The following is a 24775-nucleotide window of genomic DNA, read 5'->3' as shown; positions in this document are numbered from 1 at the left end:
GCTGGGGGCTCTGCCTCAACCCCATCTTCCTTCCCACTTGTTTGTAGCATCCCTCCCCTAGCTTGTCCCTGGATTGAGGTGTACCTGTTCTGTGGTTTCAGAACCGGGTTTCTTCTTTCAAGGATATGATCTTCTGCTTCTCAGAAGAGGACTGGTCCCTTCTAGACCCTGCCCAGACTGGCTTCTACGGAGAGTTCATCATTGGGGAGGACTGCGGCGTCTCACTGCCTTCAGGTAAGACTTAACTCTCCTCTCTCCTGAGACCAGGGTAGGGGGCCCATATCTGACCTCACTGTTCACCCCTAAACCCTGATGGGAGGTCACCTGTACACAGTGGCCCCAAGGCCACTCTGCAGGTTGACCATTGCCTGCTGCTGTGACGTGTAAGTTAGGCTTGTTAGCTGCCTGTTTTGCATACAAAACCAAATATAACTTGTGTCCCTTGCATTTGCTTTTCTTCTGTCGTTCTTGTTCTATGGATCTCTTCATTGCTGTTTTTCTAACTGACAGGCCTGAAAGAGTTGCCCCAGGCCCACAGCTTCCCCTTTAGTGTCCTCCCTCCCCATCCCTCTCCCTGCTTGCTCTGGTCTTTCCACTTCTCTGTGGCCCTGTGTGGCCCCTGTTGGTGTCATGGCCTGTCACGTGTCCCTCCAACTTCTCTCTTCTCTACCTGTCCCAGAGTTGCCTGGGACAGGCAACTTCTCTCTCCTCCCACCCTGGTTTCCTGTGGGAGCAGGTCACTGATGAATGTGTATCCTTCCCTTTTCTGTGAATAGATGACCCAGCTGCCCAGCTGGATCTCTCCCAAGGAGAGGAGAATGAGCCACGTGTTCCAGAGTTGCAGGACCTCCAGGGGAAGGATGTGTCCCAGGTCTCCTACGCAGGTGAGTAAGTGATACCAGAACTTGGTGAATAGAGCGGGATGGAAGGCCGCTGCCAGCCAGAGGCAGACCTGCTCCCTCTGCCAATTTTCTGCAGCCCTCTGTCACCACTGGACCATGTCTTGGTAGGACACGTCTCGCCTCGTCCCTCATTCCTTACAGAAAGGATATGGGGATTTTAGTTTTGCCAGGTGTGGGGATTGCACTTCATCAACCAGGAACTAGGATGTAATAGGAATATCTTTCTCCTCTGCTATAACTGACACCTGGCTTGTGCTGACAACCCAGTGGCCCTTCTACCAGTGAGGTCACATGCTCTCCAGAGGTCAGGTAGGGGAGGAGGAGGGCGTGCCACCTCTTGGCCGGGCACTGGGCATAGTGCCTCTGACCGCTTCACCTGTCTACTCCATCCAGCCACATACTGCAGGTAGTGTGAGGAAAGTGAGGCAGGGGGCGGTGCTGGGGCTTGGTTGACATGACACAGTTCAGCAGCAGCATTTCCCAGCCTCCTCCCCACCCCCAGCGTTCCGTGTCACCAGAGCTTGTGTCTGTAACCACTGTGCTGTAACGCCTCAAGATGTCTGCTCCTTCGGGGGAAAAAGTTCTGTACGGTGTCATCAGCAGACCCTTGACCCCTTCCCCTTTGGGACCTAAAGCTGGCACAGAGCAGGTCCGTATTTCCCTCACTATCCCCACCGGGAACGAGCATCCAGGGCCTCTGGTGTGGCTAGCTTCCCATCCCGTCTCTACCCCAGCAGGCCCTGTCCAGGCTGCGTTATGTAGCGTCTGCGTGGAGTACTGGAAATCCCACCACAGGAAATGGAAATGACAGCAGGGATGGCAGTTACTTGTCCACAGTCAAGTGGAAGGGGCAGAACCAGGATCCACATTCCTCCTATCTAGCTTCAAAACCCACGTTCGTGGTGTTGGCCCATTTTGCCTGCAGATTCATTTGCTCAACAGACATTTACTGAGTGGCTGCCCTGAGAGGGAGCCTAGGCCTACTCTCGGATCACAGCCTGGCACCTGTTAAGATGCAGCCCCCGGGTGGTGCTGCAGCTGCAGGGAAAATCAATGTTTTCATTTTCTTCTCTGGAAAGACTTCCCAAGTCTCCAGCCATTCCAGACAGAAGAAAGAAGGAAACGGGATGAGCCGCAGGTGCCGGAGTTCCAAATCTGCCAGCAGACGGTGCTCCCGCCAAGCACCTGCCCAGGTAAAGGAACGCCTGAGAGGGTGCGGGGGAGTGTGCCCCTGGCTGTGTGATGTGTGGCTTGAGTGTGCATACGTGTGTACGTGGTGTGTGGTGTGTGTGCGAGCTTGTGTGTATAATGTCTGTGTGAATGTATGCGTGCGTGGTGTGTGTGTGCGTGCGTGCGTGTTGGGTGTGTGTATACATTTGTGCTGGTGGTAGGTTCAGGAATTGAACTTTCTGAAATTCCTGCTGACAGTTCCTTGCCAACTGCCTGCCCTAGTTTTGTTTTGCTAGGTTCTCTTCCAGCTCACTCGCAATCTGAGACCCTCCCCTCCTTGCCTTTCTCTTGTGGGTTGAGTCAGGGTGCTGATGTAGTGCTGTTGACCACCTAGTTTGTGTATTTCTTCCCTGAGCAAGGAAGACCAGACTCCCCGGACAAAGTGTTGGAATTAAAGAACAGGTTTACAGAATGCTGAAAGGGGGACCTCTGGAGAATGTGCTCCAACTGCCCTCGGCAGCATTTAGACTCCAAGTAATGCTGGTAAAAGTTGCCACCTCCAGAGGCGAAGACTAAAATCCCGCCATATTTAATGTCCTCAGTGTTCAGCCATTCTTCCAACTATCACACCCAAGTCTCCGGTCCTCACTTAAACCCACTGTGTCATGGAGGACTTTTTGCAGCTATCAAGACTGACTCGTGCACAATCCATGATGCCTTTTGGAAGCAAGATTTGCATGATATTTTGGTGTTTCCACCTACCACCGTGCAGGGTTCATGACCATTTGTGTTCGCCCCCTCTCCTATGTAGACAAAAGGGATTTTATGCTTATGTAAATCTACAGTCTCACCCCTGGTTTTCTAAGGAGCTTGCTTCCGTATGCTGAGGATGATTTTTCGTGTGTAGCCCATTCTCAGTTCTGCCTGATGAAAGCTTGATTCTCGAAATACATTTTGTTTTATGTTTTGTTTTTGTGGCCACGAGGCATGTGGGATCTTAGCTCCCCGACCAGGGAGTGAACCTGCACCCCCTGCCTTGGAAGGTGAAGTCTTAACCACCAGACCGCCAGGGAAGTCCCTCGAGATACATTTAGAATCCTCTTCAGCCTCTTCCTGCCCACCATGTCTCAGCCCTGGCAGCATCCTTATAGAATGTGGATAGTCATTAATCCCCAGGGGAGTTTTTTAGCTCCACTCTCCCTTTGCTGGGCTCTGACACAATATACTTTGAAATGGCAAGAAGCTAAGGGTTGCTATCTGAGATCAGTGAGAGATGATAGATTGCAAAGAATAGACACCATTTTTATTTTGGTAGCCTTGCCCACACTTCTGATAGCAGGTGAAGGGTCCACATCCCCACATCCACGCTCATGAGGGACCCTCCCAACTGGTTCCATTCGTGTCAGTCCAACCAGCACATTATAAAGCTGCCACTGCGATGGAATATCTTTTTTTAAAATTTATTTATTTTATTTTTTTTGCTGGGCGGGGGAACTGCGTTGGGTCTTCGTTGCTGCGTGCGGGCTTTCTCTAGGTGAGGCGAGCGGGGGCTACTCGTCATTTTGGTGCACCTGCTTCCCACTGCAGCGGCTTCTCTTGTTGCGGAGCACGGGCTCTAGGCATGCGGGCTTCAGTAGTTGTGGCACACGGGCTCAGTAGTTGTGGCATGCAGGCTCTAGAGCGCAGGCTCAGTAGTTGTGGCGCACGGGCTTAGTTGCTCAGTGGCATGTGGGATCTTCCCGGACCAGGGCTCGAACCCCTGTCCCCTGCATTGGCAGGTGGATTCTTAACCACTGCCCCACCAGGAAGCCCAGAATATCTTTTCTTGTTTATTGTGTTTTTTCTGTGAATTGCCTAGTTAATACTCTTTAGTCCTTTTTTTCTTTTTTGCCCCTTCCCCCTTCACATTTGGTAAGCTCTATGTCTTTATGTCCAAAGCACTGCACCAGTGTAAGGTCTTTACATGATTTGTGCATTATATCCATACCGCACCTTCTGAGATAGATACTGTCTCAGCCAGCACAGGCTACTATAGCAAAATACCATAGAGGTATTTTCTATTAAACAATAGAAATTTATTTCTCACAGTTCTGGAGATTGAGAAGTCTGAGATCAAGTCAACAGCAGGTTCATTGTATGGTGAGGGCTCTCTTCCTGGGTTGTAGTTGACTGCCTTCTCCCTGTGTGCTTGTATGACCTTTCCTCGGTGTGTTCTCATGGAGACAGAGCCCTTGTCTCTTCCTCTTCTTATAAAGGTGCTAATCCCATCACAAAGCTCCCATCTTCAAGACCTCATATAAACCTAATTACCTTCCAAAGGCCCCACCTCCCATACCATCACATTAGGAGTTAGTGCTTTGACATACAAATTCTGCGGGGGGACACAAACTCTTGGCCCATGACAGGTACTATGACGTCTCCATTCTGCAGCTGGGACCCCCAAGCTGAAGTCTCTTGCCCAGGCAGCGTCTGACACTCACAGGCTGAGTATCAGACTGAGGATCTGAACCCATGTTATCGGGCTCCAGGCCCATGCTCTTAATTCCACATTCGCTTGCCTTTTCCATGAATTAGTAGAAACTCAAAATTGTGGGTCTCCATCTGTTGCCCCTTAGTATTTGTACGTAATTCCTCCTGTTTTTAAACTTTGTTTATGTGTCTTTTAGGACATAAGTGGTTTTCTAAAAACGTCTTTAGTATGTAAATGCAGTTATTCATCTCTTTTTTGATTTTATGTCTTGCTTAAGAAAGCCTCCCCATCCTAACATTATAAGAATATATTAGTTATAATGCTTTATTTATTTATTTTTTTAAATCTAGCTTCCTGTCCTCCCTGCTTCTCTCCTTAGCACCCCGAGCTGACAGGGAATGATTCATTCCCAGGCCACAGATTGCCCTTCTTGAGGAGTTAGCCATCAACCTGGTCATGGGCTTTTCCCCCCTGAAAACACACAGCAGCCTGGTTGTTCCCTGGCCATGGAACAGCATAGCCAGAGGCTTTGGTATGCAGCACCCACCCCCCCACCCCAAGTTGAGCTCAATTCCCCTGAACCTTGATCTACTTTATCTCTCGGTTTTAAATTTTTCTCCTGTAAGACAGAGAGAATAGTCATAGCTACCTTGTGGAGTTATTATTGTTGAGGATTAAATGACTTAATACATGTAAAAGCACTTACACCAATAACTTCCCTGTTTTCTCTACCATTATCCTCACAGCCAATTCAGCCTCCCTCTGCCCTTCTCTCCACCCGCCGCACCCCTTGCACTCATCAGTGCTGAGCTGAGACAGCCCTGGTGTTACTCTTTCTCTGTGGTGTTTTGGGCAACACATCTATGAGTTTCATCTCATCTGCTAGGAATTCTTTACACTGTTGTGTGAATGGCACACAGCACTATTGTTGATTTATTTCCCCCTTTTTAGAAACTATGCATCTATTTTTGGTCACTTCATCTGATTTAAGGGGATGGCATCCTATATGCACTGTGTTAGTCTCCTAGGACAGCTGTGATAAAGTACCACAGACTGGGAGGCTCAAACAACAGAAATTGATTTTCTCAACATTCTGGCAGCTTAGAAGATTGAGATCAAGGTTTCAGTAGAGTAGGTTTCTCCTGAGGCCTCTCTTCTTGGCTTGTAGATAGCTGTCTTCTCCCTGTGTTTTCACACGCTCATCTCTCTGCATGTCTGTGTCCTAACCTCCTCTTCTTACAAGGATACCTGTTGGATTAGGTCCTGCCCTGTTGACTTCATTTTAACTTAATTACCTCTTTTTTTAAAATTATTTATTCATTTATTTAATATTTGGCTGCATTGGGTCTTCGCTGCCACATGCGGGTTTTCTCTAGTTGCTGAGAGCGGGGGCTACTCTTTGTTGCAGCATGCGGGCCCAGTAGTTGTGGCTCACAGGATCTAGAGCGCAGGCTCGGTAGTTGTGACGCACGGGCTTAGTTGCTCCATGGCATGTGGGATCTTCCCGGACCAGGGCTAGATCCTGTGTCCCCCGCATTGGCAGGCAGATTCTTAACCACTGTGCCACCAGGGAAGCCCCCACTTAATTAGCTCTTGAAAGACCTTATCTCCAAATATCGTCACATTCTGAGGTGCTAGGGGTTAAGACTTCAACATAACGTATTTTTTTTTTTTTTTTTTTTTTTTTTTTTTTATGCGTTACGCGGGCCTCTCACTGCTGTGGCCTCTCCCGTTGCGGAGGACAGGCTCCGGACGCGCAGGCCCAGCGGCCATGGCTCACGGGCCCAGCCGCTCCGCGGCATGTGGGATCCTCCCAGACCGGGGCACGAACCCGTGTCCCCTGCATCGGCAGGCAGACTCTCAACCACTGCGCCACCAGGGAAGCCCCCAACATAACGTATTTTTAAGAGGAAGAGGATGCAGTTCAGCCTATAACACTTCACCCTCTGTTCCCCCGTGGTTCATGCTTCTCATATGCAAAATACATTCACCCTATCCCAACACTCCTTAACCTATTCCAGCATCGTCAAGATTTAATCTAAATCAGGTTTGGGTGAAATTCAAGGTGTACTCACTTCCAGCTGTGAACCTGTGAATCCAGACATCGAGTTATGTGCTTCCAAAATGCAATGGTAAGACAGGCAGAGAGTAGACACTCTCATTCCAAAAGGGAGAGATTGAAAAGAAGAAAGGCTGATGGCTCCCAAGCAAGTCTGAATCCTAGCAGGGCAAATTCCGTTAGATTTCAGGGCTTGAGATTCATCTTTGGCTCAGTGCTGTGTCCACACTCCACAGTCCTGTCAACCTCTGAACTGCCTTTGGGGCTGGTCTTCCTTTTCCTTCAAGGTTGATGCATGTTTGCAGCCAGATAGCTCTATTAGTTTGTTCTGGAAGTCTGAGAGCCTTCCTTCAGTTCATCCTGTCTCCTTCCTTTTTATTCCAAGATGGCAGTGTTTCGGCTCATATAATGTTCTTAGAAACACTGTGGGCCTCCCATGCAATTTACAGTAGTTCAGACTATCAGACAAGAGGGTCCTCTACAGACCATTCCTGGATTATCTCATCTCCATTCCTGGCTTCTGAGAAGGTTGATTGGATCCAAGGTTGTCCTGCCACACCCTTGGTGTTCTCCCCAGAATATACTTTCTCATTTTTTGCAGTATAGGTAGACTGAAAATTTTCTAAATCTTCAAGTCTTCCCTTCCCACTCCCCAGTCTCACATTCTACCCGGTCCCCCTCACACTTGTCTTGTGATGTATGGACAGATACCCCCATGGACTCTGGTCCTCCCATTGTCTCTCCTGCTCTCTGTGGCTTTGGGTCTTCCTGCTATGCTCTGTCTGGTTTCACCTGCTCTCACATTCCCTAAGCTGCCAGAACTCTCCTCTCTCCAGCAATTAAGTCCAGAATAACCATATTCCTACTAATATCTTGAAGGCCTGGCACCACTGCCCACCCCCACCCCTGTTTTAGACCTGAGCCCCACATTTCACAAAAGTGAGGAAACAGTCCTGAGGAGAGCTGCGCAGTGGGTGCTGGGCTGCAGGCCAGGACTTCATACCAGTTTCCCCAGTGCCCACCCACTTCCTCCCCACGGTACAGCTTTCCAACATCACAGGCTTGGGATCCATTGAACGAGCTTCTTCTAGTCAGTTTATAAAGTGCAGGACATCTCTACGCATCACCACTAGTGGCTGTTGGTGGGCCTCTGATACGGCACTGAGAGGGAGAGATGATCCTGGGCGGTCTGGGACCGTTGAACAGCTCTGTCATCACAGCAGGGCTCAACTCCCCTTCAGCCCTGAGCCCTTGGGCACATCACCCGAGTTTGCCTATGTTTATAATGTGGCAAATAAGGTATCACTGGGTGTGTCCAGGAGCAAATGGGACTGGGCACGTCAGAAGTCTTACACAATCCCTGGGGCATTTAAGTGCTCAGAGTATGGTAGCTGGCAGCTTCCTGGCAGCCTGTTGATAGAATATAGTGTCTTCCTCTCTCTCAAGGCTTTTAATGTACCCTGACAGATTTTTTTCCCCATGCCTGGTTAAGGAAGTCAATGTTACGTGATGTGTAAATGCTCGAGACTTACATGCTAACTCTTAGAGCTTGGAGGGGTCTCAGTGGCTAGAAAAAAAAAAAGATTGGGCCTGGGGGCTTAGGAGAAAAAGGTAGGGAAGAGGGAGAGAGGAGAAAGAGGTACCGAGGATATGTTGGCACGGTGTGGCTAAGGGTTTCCTTGCCACTAGATAACACCAGAGGTATCTGCAACCGGAAGATCCCTTGCAAAAATGTGGGTTCCTGGACCCACGCTGAACCTTCCTGGGTAGGGTTCGTAGGGGCTAGAGTGTGGCCTGGGCAGCACCACTGACCTCCATGTTGCTTTCTGGTAGCCGGAGGTGATGCACCATTTCCCGACAACAGCCTGGATGAGGAGGTGACCATCGAGATTGTTCTTTCCAGCTCTGGGGACGAGGACTCCCAGCTCGGCCCCTACTGCACAGACGAGCTGCAGAGCCCCACGGAGAAGCAGCACAGCCTCCCTACCTCCCACCGGAGCGGCCCTGAGTCAGGGGGTGAGGTGCAGACCTCCTCCAAAAAGTCCTATGTGTGCCCGAACTGTGGCAAAATCTTCCGCTGGAGGGTCAACTTCATCCGGCACCTGCGGAGTCGCAGGGAGCAGAAGCCACACGAGTGCTCGGTGTGCGGGGAGCTGTTCAGTGACAGCGAGGACCTAGACGGGCACCTGGAGACCCACAAGGTCCAGAAACCTTTTAGGTGCGGTGCCTGTGGGAAGAGCTTCCGCCTCAACTCCCACCTGCTCTCCCACAGGCGGATACACTTGCAGCCAGACAGACTCGAGCTACTGAAGAAGAGAGAGCAGGAGGCATCAGGGACCGTGGGTGGGGATTCCGACGCCCTGCTGGCAAAGGGCAAGGCCAAGCTGCGCTTCCAGTGCTGTGACTGCGGGAAGGTGTTCCAGCGTCCCGACCAACTGGCCCGGCACCGCAGTAGCACTCATGTGGACAAGTCCCGGCCCTTTCAGTGCCGGTACTGCGTCAAAAGCTTTTCCCAGAACTCTGACCTTCTCCGCCACCAGCGCCTGCACATGAAGCGCCGGTCCAAGCAGGCGCTGAACTCCTATTGAGTCAAGGGCGCACACGTTGTTGGGTGCAGCTCCAGCCTGGGTAGAGCACATCCCGCTCATGCTCGGTTCCAGACTCCTCCCCGGGACAGAGACCACATCCTCCTGACCTTTACTCTCAGGTAGAAATGAGATCGTGGCCAGTTGAGCATCTGTTCTGTCTCTGCTGTGCCCGAAGCTGGGAGGGCGTGTCACCACCAGCTTTGACTTGCCCAGTGTTATCGGGTCTAGGAGAACCCTGTCCAGTGCTTCCCAAGCGGTGGAGGGACTGGGGCGCCCCCTACTGCAGTGACCCCTTGTGGGGGGGGGGGCGGTCTGTCCCTTACCAGCTAACTTTCAGTATACTCCCATTCTGTGCTGTCTGAATTCCCACCCCACCCTGAGGTCTGGAGGTAACTGTACTTTCTGCCTGACAGCAAGAAGCTGCAGATGAGGTGATGGGTCAGGAGGAAGGCAGGAAGGCGGGGTGGGACCCATGGGCACAAGGGCAGTAGGGCCAAGCACACCAGACCATGTCATGTCATCAGAAGTCTGAGTCCTGGTCACCATCTGGTCCACAAGAGCACCTCACAATTATGAGATGGCCCTTTCAGGCTCAGAAACCTTGGTGGGGGGCTTTATAGCTTCTTGCCAAATGGAAATCTTTTATTTGTGATGGTGGCTGGTTATTAGGGATTGTGAGCTCATTGAAGGCAAAGCCCCCATTTTAAATTGTATGTTGGCACACACTCCACAAAGTGTCCTTTCTTTGTACCCTGAAGGTCCTTGGTGTATGCTTGTGGGTTAGAAGTGAAGTCATCATCGTTTGAAAGGCACTTAAGTTTCCTTTGCCATTGGGTCGTGTCTAGGAAAGGGGAGCTCAGCTCCAGTGAATGAGAGGTTCTTTGGCTGGGTGAACTGAGTAGGGGAAGCAACAGGACCCTTGGTGAAGTCATTCTCTACATTATATATTAACTTAGTGTGCCCGTTTTATGAGTTCCTTAGGGCTGCTGTAACAAAGTGCCAAAAACTGGATGGCTTAGAACAACAGAAATTCACCGTCTCAGTTCTGGAGGCCGGAAGTCCAAGATCAGGGTGTCAGCAGGGTTGGTTTCTTGTAAAGGAAGGGTTGGCTCCATGCCTCTCCTTTAGCTTCAATGGTTACTGACTATTGCTGATATCCTTTGTCTTGTTGAAGCATCACCCCATCTCTACCTTCATCTTTACATGGTGCTCCTGTGTATGTGTCTGTCTCCAAATTTTCCCTTTTTATGAAGACACTAGTCATATTGGATTAGGGCCTACCCTACTGTTTCCAGTATGTTCCCATCTTAACTAATTGTATCTGCAATGACCCTATTTCCAAATAAGGTCACATTCTGAGGTACTGGGGTTAGGACTTCAACATGAATTGGGGGGGGGATGGGGAGACACAGTTTAACCCATAAAACTAGATAATCTGAGGTTCTGCTGTCATTGCTGATTCACCGGTGAGTCAATACAAACTTGGGTTAGCTTACTCTCAGTTCTACTGGAAGCAGGATTCAGATCCAAGCTTCTGCTCCCAGGGTGGATGTCCTCTGCATATAGCCTTTAAATTTCATTGCCTGGGGTTCTGGGCTGGGAGTGACCACTGGTAGTGAAACCGCAAGCAATGAAAACCATGGTCTTGTTCCTGGCAGACTGGCCAGGTTGGCGCAGCTCAATGATGAGAAAGCACAGAGGCTCTAGAGTATCAGTGACTAAATCAGAAAGCCGGCCACCAGGCATGCGTTAGGTATTTGTATGTCAGGTCCCATTAGCAGGCAGTAAGGCTGGGCAAACGAATGCAAGGCCCTTTGTTCCTTGTCAGCCACTGCACTGTCACGTTGAGAGACACTGCTGCCACAAACTCAGTGGAAGAGTTACAAGGTTTTATAGTTACGATTACTGTGTGTAGATTCATCTACATACCCAGGAACGGTAAATGCAATAAAATAATTCGGTCATAACCCTGAGCAAGAAATATACTATTGGGGCTCTTTGTTTTCCACATAGTTTGCCTCTTGGATTGATCTGCCAGGAAGAGGGAAAAATATGAACCTTGAAGGCCAAGGGAGGGGAAAATTCCAAATAGAACCCAGGCTCCATGTACATTTACCCCACCCACCTGTGCACTCTTGCCCAAGGATTCCATTAATAGGGGAGGTTATGATCCCAAGAGGAACACTACTCTACTTAGTGTATTTTATCTGAAAATCTTGAGTAAGAAAGGGAATGTGACAGAATCGAAACCTTTGGGGACGCTGTGCATCGTTCAGTACCCACCAAATATTGTGAGGGAGTCCCCCATTCACTTACGCAAACCTGACCAAGGTACTTAGCTAATCAGAAGGTTACCTTCCCCCTGGATTCGGAAACCCTACTGGGTGATGCAACTCAAATCCCAGGTTCTTCCCATGCAGAAGAATCAATGCGGTTACCTGCTTTGGAGAAAGCTCCTCCAGAAGGTAGGAGAACTGACCGACTTGTTCCCTTCCCACCCTCCCTGGGTAGCTGGGCAGGCAGGGGAGCTATGCTTCTACCTTGCCGCGGATGTTCAGAGACCCCACATCTGAAGAACATCTGTCCTCCCTGTTCATCTGATCCCTTGGCATTGTTCCCATAAATTCACAGGTTCATAATAAAATTCGACTCACTGAATTCATATTTGCGTCTGACTTTTCATTTTAGTTTAAAAAGTAACAAGTAGCACCGCTGAGAGAGATGGTCAGTTGGCCTGACAAAGAGAAGTTGAGGTGGGAGGATGCTGAAAATGGCCCTCTGGATGTCAGGCATCACCTTGTGAAACTTCTGGGCCTCAGATAGATAGATCTGGTCATCTGATCTGACTTCTCTAGAGGAGAGAGGAAGTAACTGCTTCTTTACACCAGGGATGGGATGAACTCCTGGTAACACCATAGCTGTTTCACCCAACCTCTGCCATTTTCATATAGCCTCTGTCTTCTGACCTCTTGCCACGGCTGGGAAAAACAAAGATAAAGCCAGTGGCGGGAAGAAGGTCCCTTGCTATTCTTAAGTCAAATCATGGCACAAGTCTGTGCCTACCTTGGACTTGGAGATTGGTCCTGGTTGCTCTTCTCCTGTGAGACAGTTTCCCTTCTCCACCGAAAGCAGAGTTTTGATCAGGCACAAACACTTCTGCTTGCAGCGTAATGGAGGGAATTTGATGACATTTTTGTCAATTCCCCAGTTCCATCAAATAAACCCAGGTGCCTTTTCTATTAGTAACAAAAGTCGATACTGTTTTGTCTTAGCAGGAATGGTCAGTGCCTACCAGTGCTCCAATGCAAACAAGTCTACAGATCAGGTAACATGCATAAGAAGGCAGCTTAGCCGGCAAACGAGCATTGGGAGGAAGACTGGATGACCAGGCTCTCCTGCAGCCCTGCCCCACACCTAAGGCACCCAGCATCTGCAGGCTGGTTATTAGGGATCATAAGTTCATCAAGGGCAAAGCCCTGGGGTTCCATCGTACCTTTTGACCATCCCATACAGATTAGGAATTTTATCCTCCCTCTAAACCATAGCCAACAACGAGAGCACCATGATTAATGTGCGTGTAATCACCAAAGTACACTGCAGTATTATGAATTGCCCATAAGATGCAGAACTCTCTTAAGAGATGGAAGAGCAGATTCACACATTGATGAGAAGGGCCAGTCTTCACTCGCGTATCTTGGCCGTAGCTAAGGAGATCACAAGCAGATTGGTAACCCCCTCAAGACAAAGGGCTGTCTCCTCAGCACACAAATAAATGGCAGGGGATTGCCCTTTTCCCATCACCCACTAAAAAACGGTTTGGTACAAGTCATGTCTGTACTAGCATATTACGTACAGGTCTTGCTACATCTTGTCAAAATGTAAAGGGGCCAGGATGCCTGCCCTGAAAACGTTGCAGGTCAGAAAAGGTGCAGACTTCATAGTTGGGGTAAATCAATCCCACCCAAATCAAGCTGGATCACCTTTGAAAGTGTCTGTGTGCTCTGAGAAGAGATGGGGGCCTGCTTCCAACCCACTGACGGTAAATTCAGAGTGATTTTTAGATTTAAAAAAAAATAAATTTATTGGGCTTCCCTGGTGGCGCAGTGGTTGAGAGTCCCCCTGCCGATGCAGGGGACACGGGTTTGTGCCCCGGTCCGGGAGAATCCCACATGCTGCAAGAGCGGCTGGGCCTGTGAGCCATGGCCGCTGAGCCTGCGCGTCCGGAGCCTGTGCTCTGCAAAGGGAGAGGCCACAACAGTGAGAGGCCCGCGTACTGCAAAAAAAGAAAAAAATAAATTTATTTATTTTTTATTTTTTTTTGGCTGTGTTGGGTCTTCGTTGCTCCACGCGGGCTTTCTCTAGTTTCAGTGAGTGGGGGCTACTCTTCGTTGCGTTGCCCGGGCTTCTCATTGTGGTGGCTTCTCTTGTTGCAGAGCATGGGCTGTAGGTGTGCGGGCCTCAGTAGTTGTGGCTCACAGGCTCTAGAGCACAGGCTCAGTAGTTGTGGCGCACGGGCTTAGTTGCTCCACGGCATGTGGGATCTTCCCGGACCAGGGCTCGAACCCATGTCCCCTGCACTGACAGGCAGATTCTTAACCACTGCGCCACCAGGAAAGTCCTAGATATTTTTAAGTGTTTCTCTGAGTAAATATTTTGGAAAAGAAGATTTGGAGTGGAAAGGAGCATAAGCTCATATTGGAATCATATCAACACAGCATCTTCAGCAAACAATGACTCGTCAAGTTTGCAGGTAGGGGTGGGGTTGCTAAGAGTGGCTGGACCAAATTCATCTTGGTCTCCTTTTTTACAACTCATATTTTTCTAAAATGGCTTGGCTGATGTCCAGATGATATTCTGTGGTCATGATCTAAAAATTTCACTAGCAACTTACTTTTTTTTTTTTTTTTTTTTTTTTTTTTTTTTTGCGGTACGCGGGCCTCTCACTGTTGTGGCGTCTCCCGTTGCGGAGCACAGGCTCGACGCGCAGGCTCAGCAGCCATGGCTCACGGGCCCAGCCACTCCGCTGCATGTGGGATCTTCGCGGACCGGGGCACGAACCCGTGTCCCCTGCATCGGCAGGCGGACTCTCAACCACTGCGCCACGAGGGAAGCCCACTAGCAACTTTCTTTAACCATCTGCTCAAGAAGCCCAAAGTCTAACAGATGTGCATTCACCAAATTTATATAAGGAGAACCAGATGCACCAGCGAAGATGGCCACTGAGATGAGAGATCCAGAGGCCTCAGCATCCTTAAGGCTGTCTCCTGTACCTGTGGAGATTTTCATGTAGCTGCCTTTGGTGACAGCAGAGAGCTTTGGCTCAGGCACACTCTCTGTCCCTTGAGAAGGTGCTAGGCAGGTGGGCAGTCTTGGGGTTCGGAGAGGGTAAGCATAGACCCACCTTGTAGTTGGGAAGGAGAGGGTGGACAGATACCTGGTATATTCTCTCAATGTTTTCTCCACTGCTAATCACCCACCAAGAACTGAGACCTCATTGTGTTTACCTGTTTACATTGTCAGCTCAGTATCTGAATCAAAATGGGATATTGATAATGTGCGGTACAAGGTGCACCTTGTCAATTCTGCCCTCCCAAGAGAGACTGGACTCCTGTTGGAGCAGGAGCTTGGAAACCAGCTTTTCCAGGTTCTGAGAAGAGCCTGCTGCCGTCATAACGCCAATTCTCTGACACCAGCTGGTTGTCCACTGTGGACAGGGAGTGTTGCCTGCCATTCTAGTAAACAAGGATCAAGCCATCGGCCATGGCAGCCCTGCCCCTCCCTCCCCGACTTGTGTGCCCTGAGGGGAATACAGGATAGAGAAAAACGGGGACTTCCCTGGCAGTCCAGTGGTTAAGACTCCGCACATCCAACACAGGGGGTGTGGGTTCGATCCCTGGCTGGGGAGCTAGAATCCCACATGCCAAGGTTAGAGAAAAACAGGAAGAATTGTGTGCTTTGGATACTGGCCCTATATAGTTAAGATGCTTATCTAAGGACTAAATTCAATGAGCCCAGATTCTTGCATCTTCCCTTACAGAGAAAAGTGTTAAAATCATTAATTTGAGGTGTCTGCTTTTGTGATTAGCAGTAATAAATGCAGTCACTCTCCCACTAGGACGGACAATCTGAGAATATGGAACACATGATTTTTGGTTTTGTTACTCTCTTGGGTGAAGGTGAGATTTTTCTGAGCTGGGTTTTAAGTGGCAGAGGGAAGCAGATTCCTTTTTTGCAACTTTTCATGGTCACTTGGGAAAGAGAAGTCTGAGACAGAAGATTGTCTGAAGCCAGACAGCCTCTTTCTGCCTAAACCTGAGCTGATCTCCTTCCGCCTCGAGAAAGGGCCCTCCAGGGGATATCAGTGCTCTAGGCCATGTGCTCCACACCCCCTCCCCCACCCAGGTTTGGGTCACAAGATGTGGCTGAAGAAGACAGAACCACAACCCTGGCTGAGTTTCAGGCTCTGGATAGCAAAGGTGAAGTTGAAACTGAGCGGGACCCTGTGGGGCCCTCCTGGGCACAAAAGCCTTTCTGTGTCCCCCGTTTCTTATTTGTAGGAAATAGGCTTCATTCAGCCTCCTTGACCTTCCCTGAGTCAAAAGGGCAGAGTCAAACAGTTGCTAATCAAGGGGAGGGAGGAGAATGCGGAAATAAGGAAGGAGCTGTCAATAAACAATAGTGCAGTGTTGGGGCAGGGTCCTAGTTCCTCCTCAAGGAATATACATAACAATATCTTTGAGTTCTTCTGATGGAACTAAGGCTCCAACCCAGGTGGAAGATGGTAAGTTCATGCTGAGCACAAGATTCCTAGAATACTGCCCTGTTTCCTCAGCACCAGCCAATCAGAAGAAAGTCACACACCCTGCAGCCCTCACCCCAAATTTTGCCTATGAAAACATCCCCCCCCACCACCACCAGAAAAGAACAGAAAACAAAAAAAGACAAAACAACTTTTCCTCCTAAACCATTGAGGAGCTCAGGGGTTTTGAGCATAGGCTACCCATTCTCTTTGCTTGACCCTGCAATGAACGTTTCTCTGCTCCAAACTCTGATGTTTCAGTTTGTTCGGTGTCTGTGCATCAGGGACACAAATTGTGTTCAGTAACAAAGTCGTGATAAATCCAGGGAAGAAAAAAAAAAAAATCATTTTTAATGAAAAGGCCCTGGTCGGCTTTGAAATAGGTTAAGGGTGACATATAAAGGAAGGGGGCAAGGCACAACCATTAAAAGAACGACACAACCATTAAGAAGAACAGGAAACTGGTTAGAACTTACTAGGTCCAAGATGGCGGAAGATTCAAATTCCAGTAGACCTTGAGCCTCATTATATGCTCATTGTAATACATTAGCATCTAAATGACACAGGTGCCATGACAGTTCCGAGGCCGACCATAAAAGGCCGAAAAGTGGGCGGTGGCCCAGTTCCTGGAAATCTCTGCCCTTTCCCCAAAATAGTTGGAATAATCCTTCCACTCGTTAGCCTATGAAATTACCCAACTCATAAAAGCTAACCACTCCCACACCTCGGGGCCACTCTCACTTTCTAAGACCCTGACCTCATTTCCTGGGGTCACCTCTTTTGCCTTCTGAGATGGCCCATACTCTGTCTATGGAGTGTGTATCTCTCTAAATAAACCTACTTTAACTTTACTTCGGCTCCCTCCTGAATTCTTTCCTGTGTGAAGCCAAGGACTCTCACTTGGCGACCCATCCCAGGGACTCACTCGAGACCTGGGACATGACCATTTTCTTGTGTCCCAGTTTTCTTAGAACATGGGGAAGAGACTTCATGAGAAGAGGACTTCTTTTACCTGGAAACACCTAGGAGTTGCCTTCACTTCTCATCCCTCTCCTTTGCTCCCTTGGTGGCTGTGAGGGACTTATAAAAGTCCAGATGCCTTTGGCTTGGCAGCTGTGGGCAATAGATGACATTAACTCTTGGGTGCCACCTATCTATTCCTCAGAGGGACAGCTCTCTTTGGGACCCCATAGTATCACTTTGGGGACTGGTTTATTCCAACAAGGCTACAGCAGAAGCTCCATGGTGGGGTGGGATGGGAGGCAGGGGTGGTCCATTTCTGGGTATTGTGTATCCTAGTGCACTTTTGTCTTGATAATCAGATCAAACCTCCAACAGTCATGGAAACACTGAAATCTTGGAGGTACTCGGCTCTCCCAACTATAATCTCCTGCCCCTCCCTAACCTCTGTCTGTCTTTTTGTCTTGTCTGTCTGTTTTCCAGAAAGGCGTGTGAGTGCAACAGAGAGACCTAGGGAGGAGACCTGACTGGATTCTGGTCTCAACCATTCTGCACAGCCCTGAGCATTTTCCTGGGAGTCTTTTAACTGCTATGAGCCTCAGGAGTCTGCTCAGTGACAGTCCCCTCGACCTGCACGGGCAGAGGCGCAGCTGTGCCTACCAAGCTTGTAACCTGAGCTCACCCCTGCATCATCTGACCTAGAAAGGGAAAGGTACACACATAAGTTGTGCAAGATTTTATGTGAACCTCGACATGCCCCTCCCTTTGGTAGATGGTAACCCAAGAAGCAGGAAAAAAGGCTCAGGAATTTCCCTAGAACTGGAAGAAACTTGTGTATTTACCTCTTATGGCAACTGGAAGAGCTTGGAAGAGCTTTGCCCATGTTAACTCATTTAATCTTCACAATTATTTAGCAACATAGGCACAATCATTGCCCTCATTTTATGGATGAGGCATGGAGTGGTTAAGGAATTTGATTAGGGACACACAGCTCACCCAAGATTCCAATTCAGGCAGCCTGTATAGGTAGTCCGGGCTTTTCATAGTGTGCTGAGTTACTGCTCACTAAGGCATTAAGCAACAGATTCCACAAATGATTTTTAAATTACTGCTGTGGTAAAGGCTACAGACAAGGAATGCAGATAGAAGATACAGGGAGGTATTCCTTAGTCTATGAGGTCAGGGAAGGCTTCCATGAGAAGTAACTTTGAAAGTGAGATGTGGCAGATGAATAAAATGTAGCAAGAAAGCGGGCTTCCCTGGCGGCGCAGTGGTTGAGAGTCCGCCTGCCGATGCAGGGGACACGGGTTCGTGCCCCGGTCCGGGAAGATCCCACATGCCGCGGAGCGGCTGGGCCCGTGAGCCATGGCCGCTGAGCCTGCGCGTCCGGAGCCTGTGCTCCAAAACAGGAGAGGCCACAACAGTAAGAGGCCTGCGTACCGCAAAAAAAAAAAAAAGTAGCAGGAAAAAGAAAGGGGACAGGAATTTCCACATCTGGTAGGACAGAGGGGAATAGGCCAGAGTAGCACCAGACCTTGTACTTTACCTTGAGAGTCCATTTGGACAAGGATGTGACATATCTAATTTTGTGTTTTCTAAGATGTTCCTGCTGCAGTGGGGTGAAGGGGAAGGAGTACTGGGGCTACTGGAGAGGGGCAGCAGGTACAGGAGAGATAGTGAGGTATAGGGGAGGGGCAGTGCATTTCAGTGTAAGGCAGTACAGTACACAGGAAGGGCAGTGAGTTTTAGGGGTGCAGAGGAGTGGCAGTGAGCTTTAGGAGAGCAACAGTGAGGCAGTGGGGTGCAGAGGAGGGGCAGTGGGGTACATTGTAGGGGCAGTGAGTTTTAGGGTAGGGACAGTGAAATCAGGGGAAGCGGGCAGTGCTGGGGATTTGGGGGAGGTGAGTTTCAAAGCTGTTGAGCTAGGACAACTGAGATACCAATCAGGAGCTGCTAACAGCAACAGAGGTGCAGAGAAGTAGAGAGATCTGAGAAATATGTGGGAAGTAAGCAGGGGAGAACTTCCCAGTTTCTGACTTGAACAGAAGGGTGATATTTTGAGGAGGAAGGAATATTTCTGCATGAGTTCGGTGTGAGACGTGCTGAGTTTCAGGGTAGCCACAGGGAAGGGCAGCAGGATATGCACATCTGGAAATCAGGGAGAACTTCAGGCTGCAGGGGAAACACTTGTCACTGTAATTAAAGGTGTGAGAGTAAATGAGATGGCCATGGGAGAAAGCACATAAGGGCAAGAGACCAGGGATGGAGAGTCCCAGGAAACACCTATATTTAAAAGCTTCAATCCATACCATCAACCAAGAAAAATGCAGAAGGCTGAAAATTAGAAAAGAGTTTACTTGGAGTCTTAGAGATTGCAATTCACGAGATAGATGCAGGTAAAACCCAAAGAGTTTTCTGGAAAAGAAAGAGTGAGTGGCTTATAAAGGCAAAAGCCACAGAGCTGTTGAAGTTGTCTGGCAAGAATTAAGATTAACTCTGATACAAGAAAGAAAACATCTGATGGATTAGCTAAAGATGGTGGAGTAGGACATGTGCTCACCCCCTCTTATGAAAACACCAGAATCACAACTAATGGCTGAACAACAATCAAAAAAAACCCCAAAAAAATACACACAAAAAAAAAAACCCCACTGGAACCTACCAAAAAAGACACCCTAGATCCAAAGACAAAGGAGAAGCCACAATGAGATAGTAGGAGGGGCACAATCATGGTATAATCACATACCCGCCAGGTGGGTGACACACAGACTGGAAAACAAATATACAACAAAAATTTTCCCACTAGAGTGGAAGTTCTGAGCCCCATGTCAGGCTTCCCAGCATGGGGGTCTGGCAATGGGAGGAGGAATCCCCAGAGAATCTGGCTTTGAAGGCCAGTGGGATTCATTTGCAGGACTTCCATAGGACTGGGGGAGATAAAAACTCAACTCTTGGGGGGCACACACAAAATATTGTGAGCACTAGAACCCAGGGAAAGAAAATCAGTGACCCCACAAGTGACTGGCCAGACCTACCTGCTAGTATTAGAGGGTCTCCTGCAGAGGTGGGGGTGGGAGCTGTGGCTCACTGCAGGGACAAAGACACTGGGAACAGCAATTCTGGGAAGTATTCATCGGTGTGAGCCTTCCTGGAGACTGCCGTTAGCCCCACAAAGTAGCCTGTAGGCTCCAGAGCTATGTAGCCTTAGGTCAAACAACCAACAGGGAGGGAACACAGCCCCACCCATCATCAGAGAATTAGATGAATGCTTTACTGAGCATGGCCTTGCCCACCAGAGGGACAAGACCCAACTCTACCCACAACTAGTCCCTCCCATCAGGAAGCTTGCACAAATTTCTTAGATAGCCACATCCACCAAAGGGTGGACTGCAGAAGTAAGAACTACAATCCTGCAGTCTGTGGAATGAAAACCACAATCACAGAAAGTTAGACAAAATGAAACAGCAGAAGGTTATGTCCCAGATGAAGGAACAAGATAAAACCCCAGAAAAGCAACTAAGTGAAGTGAAGATTATAGGCAACTTTCTGGAAAAAGAATTCAGAATACTGATAATGAAGATGACCCAGGATCTCAGAAAAAGAATGGAGGCAAGGACTGAGAAGATGCAAAAAATGTTTAACAAAGACCTAGAAGAACTAAAGAGCAAAGAGAGATGAACAGTACAATAAATGAAATGAAAAATACACTAGAAGGAATCAATAGCAGAATAACAGAGGCAGAAAAATGGATAAGTGACCTGGAAGACAGAATGGTGGAAAACACTGCCATTGAACAGAATAAAGACAAAAGAATGAAAAGAAATGAAGACAATCTAAGAGACCTCTGGGACAACATGAAATGCACCAACATTCACATAATAGGGGTCCCAGAAGAGAAAGGACCTGAGAAAATATTTGAATAAATAATAGCTGAAAACTTCCCTAATGTGGGAAAGGAGACAGTCACCCAGAGAGTCCCAGGCATGATGAAGCCAAGAAGGAACACACTGAGACACATAGTAATCAAATTGACAAAAATTAAAGACAAAATATTTTAAAAGCAACAAAGGAAAAATGACAAATAACATACAAGGGAACTCCCATAAGGTTATCAGCTGATTGTTCAGCAGACACTCTGCAGGCTAGAAGGGAGTGGCAGGATATATCTAAAGTGATGAAAGGGAAGAACCTACAACCAAGGTTACTCTAAGCAGCAAGGATCTCATTCAGATTTGACAAAGAAATCAAAAGCTTTACAGACAAGCAAAAACTAAGAGGATTCAGCACCACCAAACCAGCTCTACAACAAATGCTAAAGGAACTTCTCTAAGTGGGAAACACAAGAGAAGAAAAGGACCTACAAAAACAAACCCAAAACAATTAAGAAAATGGTCATAGGAACATACATATCGATAATTACCTTAAACATGAATGGATTAAATGCTCCAACCAAAAGACACAGGCTTGCTGAATGGACACAAAAACAAGACCCTTATATATGTTGTCTACAAGAGACCCACTTCAGACCTAGGGACACATACACACTGAAAGTGAGGGGATGGAAAAAGATATTCCATGCAAATGGAAACCAAAAGGAAGCTGGAGTAGCAATACACATATCATATAATATAGACTTTAAAATAAAGAATGTTACAAGAGACAAGGAAGGACACTACATAGTGATCAAAAGATCAATCCAAGAAGAAGATATAACAATTATAAATATATATGCACCCAATATAGGAGCACCTCAATACATAAGGCAACTGCTAACAGCTGTAAAAGAGGAAATTGACAGTAACACAATAATAGTGGGGGACTTTAACACCTCACTTTCACCAATGGACAGATCATCCAAAATGAAAATAAATAAGGAAACAGAAGCTTTAAATGGCACAATAGGCCAGGTAGGTTTAACTGATATTTATAGGACATTCCATCCAAAAACAGCAGATTACACTTTCTCCTCAAGTGCGCACAGAACATTCTCCTGGATAGATCACATCTTGGGTCACAAATCAAGCCCAGTAAATTTAAGAAAATTGAAATCATATCAAGTATCTTTTCTGACCACAACGCTATGAGATTAGAAATGAATTACAGGGGAAAAACGTAAAAAACACAAACACATGGAGGCTAAACTCTACGTTACTAAATAACCAAGAGATCACTGAAGAAATCAAAGAGGAATCAAAAAATACGTAGAGAAAAATGACAATGAAAACACGACAATCCAAAACACATGGGATGCAGCAAAAGCAGTTCTAAGAGGGAAGTTTATAGCTATACAAGCGTATCTCAAGAAACAAGAAAAATCTCAAATAAGCAATCTAACCTTACACCTAAAGGAACTAGAGAAAGAAGAACAAACAAAACCGAAATTTAGCAGAAGGAAAGAAATCATAAAGGTCAGAGCAGAAATAAATGAAATAGAAACAAAGAAAACAATAGCAAAGATCAATAAAACTAAAAGCTGGTTCTTTGAGAAGATAAACAAAATTGATAAACCATTAGCTAGACTCATCAAGAAAAAGAGGGAGAGGACTCAAATCACTAAAATGAGAAATGAAAAAGGAGAAGTTACAACAAACATTGCAGAAATACAAAGCATCCTAAGAGACTACTACAAGAAACTCTATGCCAATAAAATGGACAACTGGGAAGAAATGGACAAATTCTTAGAAAGGTATAAACTTTCATGACTGAACCAGGAAGAAATAGAAAATATGAACAGACCAATCACAAATAATGGAATTGAAACTGTGATTAAAAATCTTCCAACAAATAAAAATCCAGGACCAGATGACTTCACAGGTGAATTCTATCAAACATTTAGAGAAGAGCTAACACCCATCCTTCTCGAACTCTTCTAAAAAATTGCAGAGGAAGGAACACTCCCAAACTCATTCTATGAGGCCACCATCACCCTGATACCAAAACCAGACAAAGATACTACAAAAGAGAAAATTACAGACCAATGTCACTGATGAATATAGATGGAAAAATCCTCAGCAAAATACTAGCAAACAGAATCCAACAGCACATTAAAAGGATCATACACCATGATAAAGTGGGATTTATCCCAGGGATGCAAGGATTCTTCAGTATACGCAAATCAATCAGTGATACACTATATTAACAAACTGAAGAATAAAAACCATATGATCATCTCAATAGATGCAGAAAAAGCTTTTGACAAAATTCAACATCCATTTATGATAAAAACTCTCCAGAAAGTGGGCATAGAGGGAACCTACCTCAACATAATAAAGGCTATATATGACAAACCCACAGCAAACATCATTCTTAATGATGGAAAACTGAAAGCATTTCCTCTAAGATCAGGAACAAGACTAGGTTGTCCACTCTCACCACTATTATTCAACATAGTTTTGGAAGTCCTAGCCACGGCAGTCAGAGAAGAAAAAGAAAGAAAAGGAATCCAATTTGGAAAAGCAGAAGTAAAACTGTCACTGTTTGCAGATGACATGATACTACACATAGAGAATCCTAAAGATGCCACCAGAAAACTACTAGAGCTACTCAGTGAATTTAGTAAAGTTTCAAGATACAAAATTAATGCACAGAAATGTCTTGCATTCCTATACACTGATGATGAAAAATCTGAAAGAGAAATTAAGGAAACACTCCCATTATACCATTGCAACAAAAAGAATAAAATACCTAGGAATAAACCTACCTAGGGAGGCAAAAGACCTGTATGCAGAACACTATAAGACACTGATGAAAGAAATTAAAGATGACACAAACAGATGGAGAGATATACCATGTTCTTGGATTGGAGGAATCAATATTGTGAAAATGACTGTACTACCCAAAGCAATCTACAGATTCAATGCAATCCCTATCAAATTACCAATGGCATTTTTTACAGAACTAGAACAAAAACTCTTAAAATTTGTATGGAGACGCAAAAGACCCAGAATAGCCAAAGCAGTCTTGAGGGGAAAAAAACGGAGTTGGAGGAATCAGACTCCCTGACTTCAGACTCTACTACAAAGCTACAGTAATCAAGACAATATGGTACTGGCACAGAAACAGAAACATAGATCAATGGAACAAAATAGAAAGCCCAGAGGTAAACCCATGCACCTATGGTCAACTAATCTATGACAAAGGAGGCAAGGATATACAATGGAGAAAATACAGTCTCTTCAATAAGTGGTGCTGGGAAAACTGGACAGCTACATGTAAAAGAATAAAATTAGAACACTCCCTAACACCATACACAAAAATAAACTCAAGATAGATTAGACACCTACATGTAAGACCGAACACTATAAAACTCTTAGGGGAAACATAGGAAGAACACCCTTTGACATAAACCACAGCAAGATCTTTTTTGATCCACCTCATAGAGTAATGGAAATAAAAAGAAAAATAAACAAATGGGACCTAATGACACTTAAAAGCTTTTGCACAGCAAAGGAAACCATAAACAAAATGAAAAGACAACCCTAAGAATGGGAGAAAATATTTACAAATGAATCAATGGAAAAAGGATTAATCTCCAAAATATATAAACAGCTCATACAGCTCAATATTAAAAAAACAAACAACCTAATCCAAAAATGGGCAGAAGACCTAAATAGATATTTCTCCAAAGAAGACATACAGATGGCCAAGAAACACATGAAAAGCTGCTCAGCATCACTAATTATTAGAGAAATGCAAATCAGAACTACAATGGGGTATCACCTCACACCAGTTAGAATGGGCTTCATCAGAAAATCTACAAATAACAAATGCTGGAGAGGGTGTGGAGAAAAGGGAACCCTCTTGCACTGTTGGTGGGAATATAAACTG

General features: G+C 46.8%; 1 protein-coding gene across 5 annotated transcripts in view; it reads left to right on the top strand.

The window, feature by feature from the left end:
• ZNF496 (zinc finger protein 496) overlaps window positions 1-11847 on the top strand; it is a 39845-nt gene extending 27998 nt beyond the window's left edge. For 4 of the 5 annotated variants that reach the window (XM_032628075.1, XM_032628076.1, XM_032628077.1 and 1 more), the window contains exons 7-10: window positions 102-234; window positions 777-884; window positions 1982-2095; window positions 8435-11847. In XM_032628075.1, the coding sequence (XP_032483966.1) occupies window positions 102-234; window positions 777-884; window positions 1982-2095; window positions 8435-9189 (1110 nt within the window). In that variant the 3' untranslated portion in view covers window positions 9190-11847. The remainder of the gene's footprint in view (window positions 1-101; window positions 235-776; window positions 885-1981; window positions 2096-8434) is intronic. The other variant, XM_032628079.1, reaches the window with a different exon arrangement.
• The last annotated feature ends 12928 nt before the right edge of the window (window positions 11848-24775 follow it).

The sequence above is a fragment of the Phocoena sinus genome, chromosome 3, assembly GCF_008692025.1.
Source record: "Phocoena sinus isolate mPhoSin1 chromosome 3, mPhoSin1.pri, whole genome shotgun sequence".
NCBI classification, from domain to species: Eukaryota; Metazoa; Chordata; class Mammalia; order Artiodactyla; family Phocoenidae; genus Phocoena; species Phocoena sinus.
Note: the sequence above shows the minus strand (reverse complement) of the source record. Positions and strands in the feature narration are given on the sequence as shown.